Source organism: Hibiscus syriacus, unplaced genomic scaffold (genome assembly GCF_006381635.1).
Source record: "Hibiscus syriacus cultivar Baekdansim isolate YM2019G1 unplaced genomic scaffold, ASM638163v2 tig00110744_pilon, whole genome shotgun sequence".
NCBI lineage: Eukaryota > Viridiplantae > Streptophyta > Magnoliopsida > Malvales > Malvaceae > Hibiscus > Hibiscus syriacus.
This window is the reverse complement of record NW_024062846.1, coordinates 1,567,889-1,582,774: the sequence shown is the minus strand read 5'-3', so window position 1 is coordinate 1,582,774 and position 14,886 is coordinate 1,567,889. Positions and strand designations below refer to the sequence as shown.

Genomic DNA, 14,886 nt, shown 5'->3' with positions numbered 1-14,886 from the left:
AATGAAGTTAGCCTATCGTTTGATATCGTGCCCGAATCAACCGTGGGCACGAGTTTTAAGGGAGAAGTATATGCTGGCACCCTTACCAGAATCAATCATGCGACGTAGAAGCTCAAATATGTGAAAAAAGGTCTCGCGTAAATTCTGGGCGATGGAGTAGAGACTGATTTCTTGAATAACACTTGGTTGAGAGAAGTAGGCCTGCTAGAAGTCATACGAGCTAAAATTACACTGTCGAGATGCTGGAATTTGTTAACAAAATGCCCCTACCGAATAGACGTCAAATGCATGCTCTTATTGATCTTACTCTAACCCGTCCTAACAACTTCAAGAAGATAAGCTACAACACTCACCTTGGCCTAGGATTTTTTTTCATCATATGGGGATCATGGCTGTCCAGGTACAGAATCAACAAAAAATTCTTCCACTATATCCTCTTGCTCCGAAGAATCAAGCAACATTTCTGAATCAAAAGGAAGAAAAGGAGAACCAGGGTAGTTTCCAAGGGATCCTAAATCTCCCAAGTTTGACAAATCTACTGTCAGATCTGTGAGACTGAAATTCCACTCAATCTGATCGAGTGATCTAAGGGAATCTCTAGAATTCCCAGCTCCATTATCAGGTCCTAGCTGCAATCCTATTGAACTTGTCACATCTGTTGTGAAGGCTGAATCAAGTGTTGATGTGTCTACTCCCATCCCTGGCATGTCTGATGCAAAATTCCCACTGGACGCCACTGAAGTCGGGCTCACAGGCATCTCATAGGTATTCTCAACAGAAGAGCTACTCTTGGCAGTCTTAATGGAGCCGACGGACTCCATGCAACGGAAGAAAAAACAAAAACAAAGTCAGGACCGTTTGGCGAATGACACCATGTTGAGAAATTCAATGAATAACTTTGGTAAATTTCATTCAGATACTCAAACTGCATTACAACCAGCTTATATATAGAAGTTGTGCCTTCAAGCTTACTCTACCTCTATAACAAATTCATAACAGATTCCAACATTCCTTAACAGATTCCAACATTCCTTAACAGCCATAACAACTCACACACACACACACAATGCCCATATTAGGAGCACATGCACACATTGCATATTCTAGAATACAATCGTGTATTCTAGATACCATGTGAGAAAGGTGCCATTATATCAAAACAATTACTGTATTTTCATTCACAAACTAGTGAAGAATTACATGGTTTATATAGAACTTGGTTGCTGAACCAAGAAGCAAACTACCTAACAGACTTTGATAAATATAACCATGTAACAACAGCCTAACAACCTATGGTTATGATTGTCTGCAACCCAGCATACACCATGAACTATGAGCTTAACTACAAGCTTCTTGAATCTTCTCCATGCACACCATGCAGCATACCCTGGAGCTCGAGCAATGTTAGAGCATGATCATTGATGTTCACTAACTCATTATGCTAACATCAAGTGAGAACCATGCTAAGCCTAGCCGCCATCAAACCTCCACATAAGAAGGTGGAAAAGACTCCTTGGGGTGGCGATCGGAAGATAATAGAAAGTTTTAAGTCAATAGCACTTACAGACAACAAATTATGACTGAAGGAGAAAACATGATAAACAAAAATTATTGGAAAATGTTATCGAGCTATAGAGGACTGCCTCGTATCTGAACACTCTTCTGGCTAGTCAGCCAATATTGATTGATGACAATCGTGGAAGGCATGCGATGACATATTATGAAGAAGATCGATCCAGAGTTTGTAAAGTTAGGAAGCATCATAAAAAGCATCCGCCAATACCAACAAGAAGCTATGAACGCGTTGCAAATGCATAAGATAAATGGATCGTAAAGAACAAAGATCGACAGACGCATGACAAGGTGGTCACCACCACTGAGGAGGTGGCATAAACTAAATACAGATGGAGCTTGAAACCCTTCAACGGATTGACAGTGTGTGCCGGTATAATCCGAGATGAGAATGGCCAGTGTCCAAGGGTTCGTAAAGGCCATTGGATGTTTCTCTATCATAGATTCAGAGAGCATTGAGGTGTCTGTGAGGGGATACGACTGGCGAAAAATATGAATATTCAACATCTTTGCGTCAAAATCGACAACAAGGAGGTTTGGAATTTACTCAAACAGGGAGTGAACATGGATCGAATATACTTCGTAGTACCCCATATCATTGACGTAGTCAAGAGAGACTGGGATTTACAATTCAACTATGTACCTCTAGAAGGGAACAAGGCAACTGATGCAATGACAAAGATGGCATGAGAGGGACCTTTCGGTGTTCATATATATCACGAACCTCCTGCGAACGTGAGTATGCTGGTTGAAAGCAAACGTCAAATGATGGGAGAAGAAAGGACTTGGACAAATGACTAAGATACTGGAAGGGGCAATGGGATGCAGGAAGAACAACCGGCTCATGAAATGGCCGAAGGATTGCTTAGTTAGTAGATAGATTATTTCTTTCCAATTCAAAAAAAAAAAGTCTATATTGATATCGTTGTTGGAGGGGATTTTAGGGGTAGTGAAGGCATAGGGGCTTGGAATTTGGCGGGGAATCATGTTTCGTCTTCCATCCATTCTCAAAATTCAAGTATTTAAATTTTAAATTGATAATAAAAAAATATGTTCGGCCAGTCACATCTTTCATATGAATAAACATTTGTTGATTGGATTGTCAAAGATTTTTTCTATCAACGGTACTTTTAAAATGTATGGTTAGTTAATAGTGCACTCCTTTATTCTACGTGATAAAAATAACTGTTATTTTCATAAATAAATTTTTAGAGATATTATATTAATAGAAAATTTAAAAATTAATATATTCGTAAAGTGAAAGTAAATACACTGAATAAATAAATAAATGTAGTAATAAAAGAGACTTAGTCCATTAAGGAAATATTTCTACTAAGGAAAGTTCGAAACGACCAGATTAATGAAAGAGAGTGGGAAACCAAAAACAAAGAGAGGATGAACGAGAACTAAGAAGAAGAAAAAATCTCAAGAAACTATCGCCTGACGGTAAAAGAGCCAAGTTTGTACTATGTTTCAAGGAATCCAGATAAAAAAATGGAGAATGATTATTACATTCCAAAATAATGCTAAATTGGAGGGGGGAAGACACAACCGAGGCTGTCCCAGTGGAAGAGTCCGATAACGCAGACTCTCTCCAATTGGTTAACGGCCAACTATGACACCTGCTTACTACCATACTTGTCTCTTGTTCCTTTGTAATTATGACCCCAATCCTTCATTGGAAAGTTCGCTTAAATATCTCCAAAAACATGCATTTCTCTCCTGTTTTTCACTCTTATCATTAAACACCATATAACCACTTCTCTCGCATTGCACCAAAATTAAAGTTCCAGATAAGTATCCAGTGAAAAGAAAAAGAGAAACCAAAACCTAGAGGGCTCTGTGGATGTTTATAGAATCGTGTCTGTTTGCTATAAGGATTTCACTTCCTGTTTCCATCGTCGCTTTCGGTACAAACCCTTTTCTTCGATCTTCCTTTTTGTCAATTCATTTGGTTTTAAAGCTTTTTTCGCATTTATACGTGTGTTTATTTATTTATTTATTTATTTATTTTTGTATGTTCATGAATGAAATTTGATTTTGTGGTATCAATGGCTTTTGTTGCTTCAGTTCTTTTTCTTTTCCTAAAGAGTAGTGAGACATACACTCGGAGAGCCTTGGTTTTGTATATGATTCAGAACTTTCAGATTGTGTTTTGCTTTCAATCTTATTTGTTTTTAGTCTGCCTTCATTCATCGTTATTTTTAATTTGGGTTAATGAAATCACTCACCAGCAAATTGATTGTTTTTAATCAAAAAGAAAATGAGGGTTAAATATGAGTATCTCATGGGTTTTTTTATCAGCCAGATGTCACACATATGACATGGGGAATAATGCATGTTGATCTTTGTTTTCATACTTGAGTTTTGCTCCCAAGAAATCTATGAAATCATTTTTTTAAATGTTTTCTCAATCGTTTACATCTAAGGTGAGATCTTTGTCAATCATTGCTTGTCCTTCTTGGTTGACTATTTCGGTAAAGATTAAGTTTCTTTCATATTTTCTCTTTTAATCATATCCTTGTTGTCTGTGATTCAGGTTGGCTAGATCATCAGGACCAGATTTTGAGTACATTCTTTCGATTTTCCTTCATTAATCTAATACTTGATTTTTTTCCATTTTATTTACCTATCCCTAGATCAACAATAAATCAACTTAATTTCTCGATATTTTAATGGGATTTGAAACAACTACGGCAGTAGGCCCTTCTCTGGTTTTTTATGTTTTACTCCATATTTCATGTGTGAAGTCTTTGAAATTTATGATACAAACTTCCCTAATATCATACAGGTGCAACGTGTTTTCTCAATTATTTATTTTATACATTTTATATAGATATCTTATGCTAATTGGCATCTTCTTTTAAGTTATGAATTTCTGCATAAATGTGTCTTGAAGAGTTTGATATGTGCTTGTAATTTTATAGACTGCTTGCATAATCTCTAAGGCTAACAAGATAGTCAAGATTGCAGTGAGTTAGCCACACTAACTTCGCCTGTAATTATTCCTCTTGCAAATTGACTATCATATTTTCTAAGTCTGGAGTTTCAGCTGAAGAGTTAAATGCTCTATCTATGTTTAGTTTATAGGATTCTTGGAGACATTTTTTGTTTAGACTTACATAACTTAGTATAGGGTTAAGTACTTCATCCATGTTTATCCTGCTAGTGCTAGGTTTAGCTGTGTGTGTATTTCTTGGGGGGATATGTTCTTCTTCCGAACTGAACCTGAAGAATACTAATATGATCTATGATGGACTGAGGCACCACGTCCAGGTGCATGCACATTTGCATTGGAACTGAAATATATCATTTAATTGCTAATTCATGCTAGGAAGAGATAAAAGATATATGATAAATACACCATCTTTGGGGAAGAAATGAAACCACTTATATTATGCTGTCATTCACTTGCATATAATATTTCGTTTCAACAACAATTTATATAGGGTTTTAATTTATTTTTATGACTACTTCATTCGTCAATTTTATATACATTCATCAAACACAAATACATAAAAGCAAATAGACTAAAATATTCGAAAATTTCAAATTACAGTATCCAACACTACTTAGTTTTGAAACTTTTTTATCATGTCAGTTTTTTTACATGCTTTTCTAAACTGTTTAGCATTCAAAGATTTTATAAAAATATCTCTCACTTCATCTTAAATTTTCACAAACTTAAAATCTCTTTTTTATTGACAATATGCTCTATAAGTTTAAGGTTCATCAAAGGACACTTTGGTTCTTTTATTCTTCTACAGCTGTAATATTTGAACTCAATTATAGAAAATATTAGAGTTTCGGGAGTACACTCTTTAGTGTTAGAAATAGTTTCAAGTTCAAAGTCTAAGTAGAGACTTCATAGAAAGATATTAATTTTCATGGTGTTCTTTTAGAAGATAAAAGAATAAAATGGAAATATTCTATTGGTGGTCAATTTTTCTAACAATCAAATTAAGCTCTAATACTAATTTGTTAGGGGGGATAAAATCTTAGTTTACAAAAGTGTACCTAAGCTCGCCTAAGGCTAAGGCGCCATACGAAGGTGGGTGCAAAGCAAAATGTCTATGGAAAGGTAGGCTCAGCACAAAACGGGAAGCCCTCCCAAGCACGCACTTTGGAGGTTTTTCTGCATAGGCACCAAGCGTACGCTTATTTCGCCTTAGGAATAAGGGATAAAAACATTTCTTACCTACTGAAGATCATCAAGAGTTTATACGAGAAAGAAATCCAGAGACACAAAGTAAAAGGAGAAGATACAGTGGAAGAAGAAGAAATGAGATATAAACAAAATAAACATATAGATTTATTAAATAATGGTGATGTGTGAATACACGATCCACATTAATGTCAGTAGTTAAGGCGTTGATCCAGATGAGGAGACTACACATATTTCCTTATTGTTTAATGCATGAATTCATCAATGATGAATAAATACACGAGCTACGTTAATGGCAGCAGTTAAGGAGTTGATCCAGGCGCAGAAACTCCACACATTTCCTTGTTGTATAATGCATGAATTCAACTCTATATCATTAATAGACAAAAAGAGGAGGTCGATTTTTGTAAAATTAAGCAAAACTAGTTTTATATAGACTTGATTAGGCAAGTCAACACTATTGATTTGGCCCAACAAGAAAAATCAGGGCTGCAACAACCTCGTAACAAATTAACCCGCGGGACAAGCAATGAGTCTTGTTAATGATAGAAATAGGTCTTGACTCTTGAGGAGATGACAAACAATGGTGAAGGAATAAAATATGAGGAAGAGAATAAATGCTTCATGAGTGACTCAGTAGGTAATGAGTGTGGATATAATCTAGAATTGACTTATAAACCTTTTAGTTAAAAAGTAAACCTCATCTATGAAAGACGTGCGCTTTCGTCACAAGTCTTGCGTCTAAGCTCCAAGGACCCTTACGTCTCAGTGCCCATTGTTCCTTTTAAAACTAAGGATAAGAGAAACAATCTAATGGGAAAGAAACAACCTCGAAAGGAGAAATAAACTTATATATAATGATACATCACATACAACATTTTATATAAATGTTGTAAGTGACTATTAGTGTGGTCATGTATGCTAGTTAAGTATATTCACACATGACTACTACATTCATTAAACTCAAACACATAATAATAAATTAATTAAAAATATTTTTAAAAATTTAAGTTACATTATCCAACAATTTCTTCCTTAAAAGAACTATCAAATCTTGTTATTTATGTCTTTGTCATGAGAAAATATATAAGTAATAATTATTGTTGTTTCGTTTTGAATGTCCAAAAATTGAGAATGACTAAAGAATCTAGGCTAGAGCAGGAAACTATTAGTTAGTTTGATTTGAATTAGGTAAGGAATTTAAATTGTGGATGTGATAGCGTTTTCGGTTGCATTGAGTTTATCACGATTGTGGACATAACAGGGGTTATTACAGTGATTACGGGTATTGTGATCATATAATAGTGGTATTCGGATGGCACCGCTACCGCTATATAGTGGGCGCTATTGCGGCTGCGAATCGTTATTTAAATCCCTAATTAGGTTAATTTGAAAGTTTGCGGTGATTTAGGTATTGCGGTCATATAATAATGGTACCGGACAGTACCACTACCGTTATATACCGAAAGCTATTGCAGTCGCAGACTGTTATTTAAATCCTTAATTAGGTTAAATGGATAGGTTTCACGAGACGGTGAACAAAGTAGGAAAGAAAATAGGAAAAACAAGAAGCTAATGCAACAAATAGCTGCTTTGTTTTGCACATTAATCTCATTTATCCAGATATCATGCATAGCTTATATTGTCACGTTCCACTTATACTCAAACAGGTTATTACTCAATTTCTAAGAGTTTTTTTTTGGGATTATTTGTTTGCAGGAAGTTGAGGCAAGAATGAGACGTCAAGGTCAAGGCAACAGCTCCAATCCTTATCAAACCGGAGACTTTTACTCTAATGGTGATGTTGGATCTGATCAACATGATGTGGTTCCTGATGGGCATACTTCCATTGGTCAAACCAGTTCTGATGTCGATACCCAAAACCATGTGGGGTTTGCTCAATTCTTGGGTGATGACTTTTGGCTTTCGCCTCTCGGTGATCAGACTGTCACGACTCAAACTTCTGAGCCAAGCTTTAACCCTCTTCTGCAAACTAATAGCAGGATCGCCGGAAATGGCCCGATCGAACCGTCGTTAGGGGCCGATTCTGATCCTCTCCAACATAGCTTTGACCTGAATGATGTGGTACATCCTGAAAGAAGCGGTCTTCATGCAAGTCAGGGAAATGGACCATACTTAGGAGCAGGTAGTGATAACATTCAAACCTCTGGTGGGTCATCAAGTCCAGTTATGATTTATTCAGGAGTAGCTGGATATGTTATTGAAGAAAATATAAGCCCAGATGGTCTTCCGGTTGATGGTGAAAGAAGGCTTATATGCAAAAGAAAGGCGCCTGAATTGGCTTCAAGCTCTGAACCTCAAGCTCAAAATTCTCAACAGCCAATGACTATTCCCCAAAACAATGTCAGCATCAACAGCTTAACTGCAGCTAATAATGATCATTCAAGACTTGGGGATGCTTTGCCTACATATCAATTTCCATGTGAGGCTAGGCAAGTAGATAACTTTCAAAGCAATACCCGTCTGAGAACTGCAAATCAATCGGTTGCAGCATCAACAAACTTGTGGACATGGAACTCGAGCAACTCTAATGTACAACCAACTGGCCAGCACACCTTTACCCTTACAAGCTCAGCACCGGCGCCAATGCAAGTGAATTCAGCCGTGCTGCCAGTGGAGCGAGTTTTTAACTCGTCGCAAGCTCTGCAACAATATTGGAACGGGACAAACCTTTCATGGGTTGGTCCTTCTTCCGTCCATCTTGATCAGGCCGTAAACGTGTCAGCAAACCTGAACTTTGTCAATGTGAATGCAAACGCCTCCTCTTCGAGAATCCAATCTGGTTCAAGCAGGCATCTACCGAATTCATCCATAAGGTCACCCATTCCAAATATGGCCGCACAATACGGACAAAGAGGGCTAGATATTGTCAATCCATCTGAGTCCTGGAGGCGAGGGAGTTTCTGTCCAATACTTCCTGGTGCTTCCCTTGATGCCAGGCCTGCCCAGGTTCCTCTGAGGTTAGGACCAAGACCCGAGAGACAAGCTGGTCGTCATTCTGGAGTCACATCTACATCACTATATCAAAGGAGAAGACTGATATCTGAGGTACTGTTCCATAGACTACAATCCCCATAGCTATAGCTCCTAGTATATCAATTTCTACAATACGATGCTTATGTGTCGTGCTTAAGTAGATTATCTCTTATTACTGGCTGCTACTAAATTACCCTTCCTTTCCCATAACAGTTCCGCAATGCCTTCAGACTAGTACCTATGCCTGCTGGCTTACGACAAGAGGTAAGACTAAAGCTTTACTTGTTTATTAACATCAATGTTTGAATATGAAGGAAATCAATGCTATTATTATCAATGTTCAACACTGGTTTTGCACCAACATGGAATATATGGCAGGATGTAATGGTATTCGAAGGTTCATATTTGTATGGCATACCAGAGGTGCCTGATATGCTTGAGGATATGCGCTTTGATGTCGATAACATGTCTTATGAGGTAACATTTAAATATTTTGAGTCCAATGGACATTACTCATGGTTTTAAAAGCTCGTGTCGTTTATTTTGTAGGAACTGCTGGAGCTGGAGGAGCAAATTGGAAATGTTTGCACTGGTCTAAGCGAGGAAACTATTCTAGCCAATCTCACAAGACGAAACTATCAGTCCGGACCACCAGGAGAAATTGAACCTTGCTGTATCTGTCAGGTATATTTCTTATTACTCCTGAATAATAATGGCCTATGCACAGATGAATTGAAATTAACTTCCATTTCATGTGCTTGGAAACCGTCCACAGGAGGATTATGCTGAGGGCGAAGAGCTTTGTAAGCTGGGCTGTGGTCATGAATTTCACTTCAATTGCATTAAGCAATGGCTTATGCAGAAGAATTCATGCCCCATTTGCAAAAATACAGCTTTGGCTGTTTGATTGTCTCCTTTTAATCCCTGAAAAACAATGTGTTGCTGAATTTTTGGACCTGCTTCTCACCTCAGAACTTTCATACACATTTGTCATTTGCTTTTCCTTTCGTTTCTGAGATTCTCATTGGATGCCACAGAAAACAGCAATTCAGTAGAATCCCTATGCTTTGTCTATTAATGTTATGAGAAGCTGAAGGTTTTTAGACTTGACCAAAACAAACTATGAAGATTATGGATTTCATTAGTTTCTTTATATTTTTTGATGGTGGCTCGCAGGTTCAGATTCAACTCTTAATTCCCGACCACATATTCTATATCATCAACGATGATCAATCATCATTGGATGATATAAAACGTAGGTCTGGACTCTGGACAATGAATCATTCTACTTAGGATTAGGAAGACAGTGGTCTTTTTGGAGTATGAGTATCTGCCCTAGCTCTTCCCTAGTACAAGTGTTTACCCTAACCTTAGGCTGAAATTAGAGATTTTCTAACCTTATGACTAGCTGCTGCTTCTTTTTTGACAAGTATAACTAGTTGTTTCTTTTTCGTTACATTCCGTTGTTTTAATAGAAAATATCTAAAATTATTTTTGTAAAGGGGTTATATTTTTAAAATAACTATAGTGTTTAGATGATATTAGGTAAATAATTATTTATCATTTGATAAAACTTATAAAGATGACATTGTATATTATCTACCATTAGATATATTCTTCTGAAATTATTCATTGTAAATTTTAAATAAAACAAATAATATTACTTGATATGCTAATTAAATTATTGTAATATTTTAAAAGTAATAATATTAACTTATTTAAATCCGAAAGCTAGTTTGATATTACTTTTAAAAAATACGGTAAAAATATTTTTTAAAGTATTTTTCAAAAGTGTAGTCTAAAATTAACCATTTGAAATTGTTATTAAAAAGATTTTGAAAAGTATTAAAAAAAGTATTTTTGAAAAGTGCAGTTTAAAACTTTCTATTTGGAATTGCTATTAAAAAATGATTTTGAAAAGATTAAATGTTCATTTTAGATATTATATTCTAAATTCAAAAATATAATATTTGAATTATATTTACAGTTATTAATACTATGATACTTAAAATATATAAACTTAAACTATAATAAAAAAATATAAAAACATTTTTTATAATATTTTTATTTGAAAAACATTTTATGATAACTCATTAATAATATAAAATAATTGTATGCTCAACATAAATACTATGAAAAATACATTATTTTATATTCAATTAACATAAAAAAATTAAGGTTCTATCAATTTATATCTAATAATTAATTTGATCATTAATTAAAAATAATTAATAAATAATTATAAATGAATGTGTATTAATTTAAAAATTGATTAAAATTAAATAACAAATGATAAAATATAATTTAGTCAAAAAATTGATTTTTCAATAGCAAAAGTTAGAAATTTAAGCTTTTTGAGGTTAGATTTTAAATTAATTTTTGGGTGTTCAGCATTGTTTATGGGGTGAAAAATATAACATCGTAATCCAATCTAACCCAATATACAAATGGTTAGAATATTACACGGAACCATCGAGGTGGTTAACCATATTTTTCCTTTTAAAATCAATTAACATTGTGAACCATCCATCAAATAAAATCATAACGTAACCATAGGTTTAAAACATACAATTGTATCGTTTACAAAATAGGAGCTCCAAGTAGTATATCTTAAAATACAAGAGTTATAGAAATAGAGTTTTCAACTCGAAATACACCAAGGTTCTATGAAAGGACATGACCACTAAATACTCGAGACGTATTTTGATACTCGATCAAGTTTGGAATTTACGATATGACGATTAGCTCCTCGAACCACCATCTACGAACTTGCGCATAGAAACACATTTACATTGAGCTTACAAGCTTAGTGCCACACTAATAACACTATTATACTACATACATTCAACAAATGAGTATGCTACAAGTATAATCATGAACAAGAAGGTGTGTTAGGCACACAACACGAGTAAGCATCATGATATAGTTCGGGATCACATCAGCATCATGGAACTCACTCCCCTATTTCTTAACAAAAATTACCCTAGGTAATAACTAGCTCACATATCATCAGCTTCTTAAACTCTCCTGGCACACATTGCCAAGTACCATAGGCGATGCCCTAGGTCACATAGCATTACCACCTTGTTGGCTAGTCTACTCCTCTTGAGTACGTGGGACGTGTTTGGGTTAATGAGTATCAAAATAACGTCCAACTAGTTTATTAAATTCCCTTACACTTGATGTGGATATATATGAATAATTCTTACACAACTTGACGATCGTCATACACAAGTAACTTGGGTTGCCTCATCGTTTCCCAAGATTCAAACAAGGCACAAGTCTTAAAGAATCTTACCTTATAATGATATTATGTTATTACAAAATTATCAGTTTTCTCACTTGCAAGCTTTTATTAAGAGGTTCTCATGGATCCTATCCCCTTCCTAGGTCCCTTGATCAAACCAAGGCTTATGTCCTTCATTTTCACGATGGTATTGATACTCAGCCTTATGATTTTTGTATTACTTTCTATTATGGTATCGATACTGCCTAGAGTATTAGGACCAAATTGGCACACTAGAATTTGAGACAACCCTCAATATCGATACCCCTAATTATAGTATCGATATTATCCTCTTGTGGTATCGGTATTATCCTCTTGTATCGATACCCAAATTACATTCAATGTTTGTAAAAATACCCTAGTATCGATACGCCTTCCTAGAGTATCAGTACTACCCTCTTGTTGTATCGATACTCATTCACTATAGGTACCAATTTTGACTATTGGAATTTGAAATTATCTATTGGTATTGATATTGAGCCTAGAGTATCGATACCCTATTAACAATATCGATACCCCAAGAATAAGGTACCGATCGTACCTTACCAAAACATTTGATTTTTAACCAATCAGTTGGGCAATATTAGTACTATTCATATAATATCAATACCCTAAACTTATAATTCCATATTTCTCACAAGTACAACACATCAAATACCCATATTCCTTCCATGGACCCAAATGTACCCATCATGCTTCATGAACACATACAAGCAACCAAACTACGCATGTTGATCTACAATATTATTAAAGAGTTAGGGTGTATTACCTTGCTACTAGTTATAGGAGAATCAACCCCAAGTTCATCCAAGCACTAGTTTTTCCTTTCCTTTTTCTTTTGGAGCCTTTTCCCATTTATGTCACTACCAAAAGCAAAAGAATAGTTGGTTACTCAACTAAGAACTTAAGAAGGAGTTAAGAAGGCTTATTAAGAACCAAATCTAACCCCAAATAAATCGATAATTTTCAAAAACTTACCCTTTTTTCCAAATAAGTTTTTAATTTAGGACTTTAAACAATCAAACACGATCAATAAAGTTTCATTGAGCAAATCTCTTTCTATGTAAAAATCAATTGTAGAATATTTCTCAAATAGAGTAAAAAATTTAAAGAAAATCGATTGTTAAGTGTAAAAAAGAAGAAAATCATTGATACAGAGAAAAAGAGGAAGACACAGTTTGTGGGGATAAATGGGAAGTAAATCGATTCAATGTGTAACACCTTATACGACCATGTATGATGACCCAGATATTCTAAGTGCACATTAGATTCTAATCAAGTCAGACATATCAAAAAACCTAATCATGCATACCAAGTAGAAGAAATTAAAAATAAACATCCATCATGCAATACAAAACAACTATATATAACATAATCATGCTTACAACAATCATACAATCATGCATCGTAAGATAAATGCTATTAACTATGTTGGGGCAAAATAGTTATTTCACATGTAATTATAAAATTTATGTAAAACAAATTTAAACTTATCAATATGAATTATTAACCTTTAATTATCCACATGCAAAATTTTAGCTTAATCGGACATTGTTTAGGGACCTAATTTACATGTTTAGTTTAAGGACTAAAACATAAACTTTTCAAAATATGTAAATAAATCAAAAACATAAAATTGAAGGTTTCACTATGAAATTAGTGTTATTATAGAGTAATAAAACAAGTTTCAACCAAATCTGACTTAAAACCAAGCTTTGATTGGAAAAACAAGTTTCTAGACCGAATTGAATACATTTTAAAGTTTAGGGACACCTAAGAACTTAGGGAACACTTTAGGTCCTTAATGAGTTTAATTTTACCTATTTTTATCGAGAAAACAACAAAGGGAATGATCCTTTTTCAAAGTGGATCGATGCTTTGTAAAATAATCGTCAAATATTCAAAATGGATAGATCTCTTTTCCAAGGGATGTATCCTTTTTCAAAAGGAATCGATCATTTTTCTAGAAAATATAGAAAATTCATACGAACATGCAATAACAAGCTACCAAACTTTCATGTAACCAATCCTATGGTCTATGAACATACTGGACACACTTAAACACTTAGAACATGTCATAATACATACGTAGCAACCTTCATAACATTGTTTAATGTAACATACAAAGATTTTGCATTCAAAGTCAAGAATTGGATAAAAAGTCAACTTAATCACAAGTCACCTAACCATTTTAAATATTATTGTTCATTTCATGCATCCTAAAGGCTTAATATATTACGCTCACTTATTGGCACTTGTCTAAATGATCAATACACTTATTGAAGGCATATACATCATTTGGTCACTTAAGGTGTAACACCTAATCTAGTTTGACTCGAAGATCTATGAATTACAATGTCACACAAGACTACCAAAATAGTGACCCAAAATTTTCATTAAAAAATATTTTCAATTAACTAAAATAGTTCATCCTTAATATTAAAAGAAATCATTGTAAATATACGAGTTTACAAAATATTGGGGAGCTCCCAAAATATATCCAAAATAAATACAATATCATTACAAATCAAAGTTACGACTAAATATACAAAGGGTCTATAAATAGTACATTCCCTCTAAAGAAGACTCAAGACGTACTATGATATTCACTGCTGGTCTAGTCTGCTGCACTAGAATATCTTCAGACGATAACACCCCACGATATGCCCTTAAGAACATGTGCATAGAAACACATTCCAAACGTTGAGCTTACGAGCTCAGTGCGTCACTAAAAAATTGTATTGTACTATATTATATGCATCCATTAAAAAAGTTGACTATCGGAAAAGGTCTGTAACATGCGAAGACATAAGATACTGAAACCTAAACTGTTAAACTGTGGCAGGCATCATGTTGATGCAGAGGG

At 34.6% G+C, this 14,886-nt stretch overlaps 2 protein-coding genes across 2 annotated transcripts; one reads left to right on the top strand and one right to left on the bottom strand.

Annotated features, from left to right (window-relative positions):
• Positions 1-300: 300 nt before the first annotated feature.
• On the bottom strand, positions 301-821 carry LOC120139364. The gene has a single exon (XM_039154611.1). The coding sequence runs from the start codon at positions 819-821 to the stop codon at positions 387-389; it is 435 nt and encodes a 144-aa protein (XP_039010542.1). The 3' UTR covers positions 301-386.
• Positions 822-7,167: 6,346 nt separating this feature from the next.
• LOC120139362 (probable E3 ubiquitin-protein ligase ZFP1) lies at positions 7,168-9,641 on the top strand. Its single transcript, XM_039154610.1, has 6 exons — positions 7,168-7,224; positions 7,457-8,806; positions 8,948-8,998; positions 9,113-9,211; positions 9,284-9,418; positions 9,510-9,641. The coding sequence occupies exons 1-6, from the start codon at positions 7,168-7,170 to the stop codon at positions 9,639-9,641; spliced, it is 1,824 nt and encodes a 607-aa protein (XP_039010541.1).
• Positions 9,642-14,886: the final 5,245 nt, after the last annotated feature.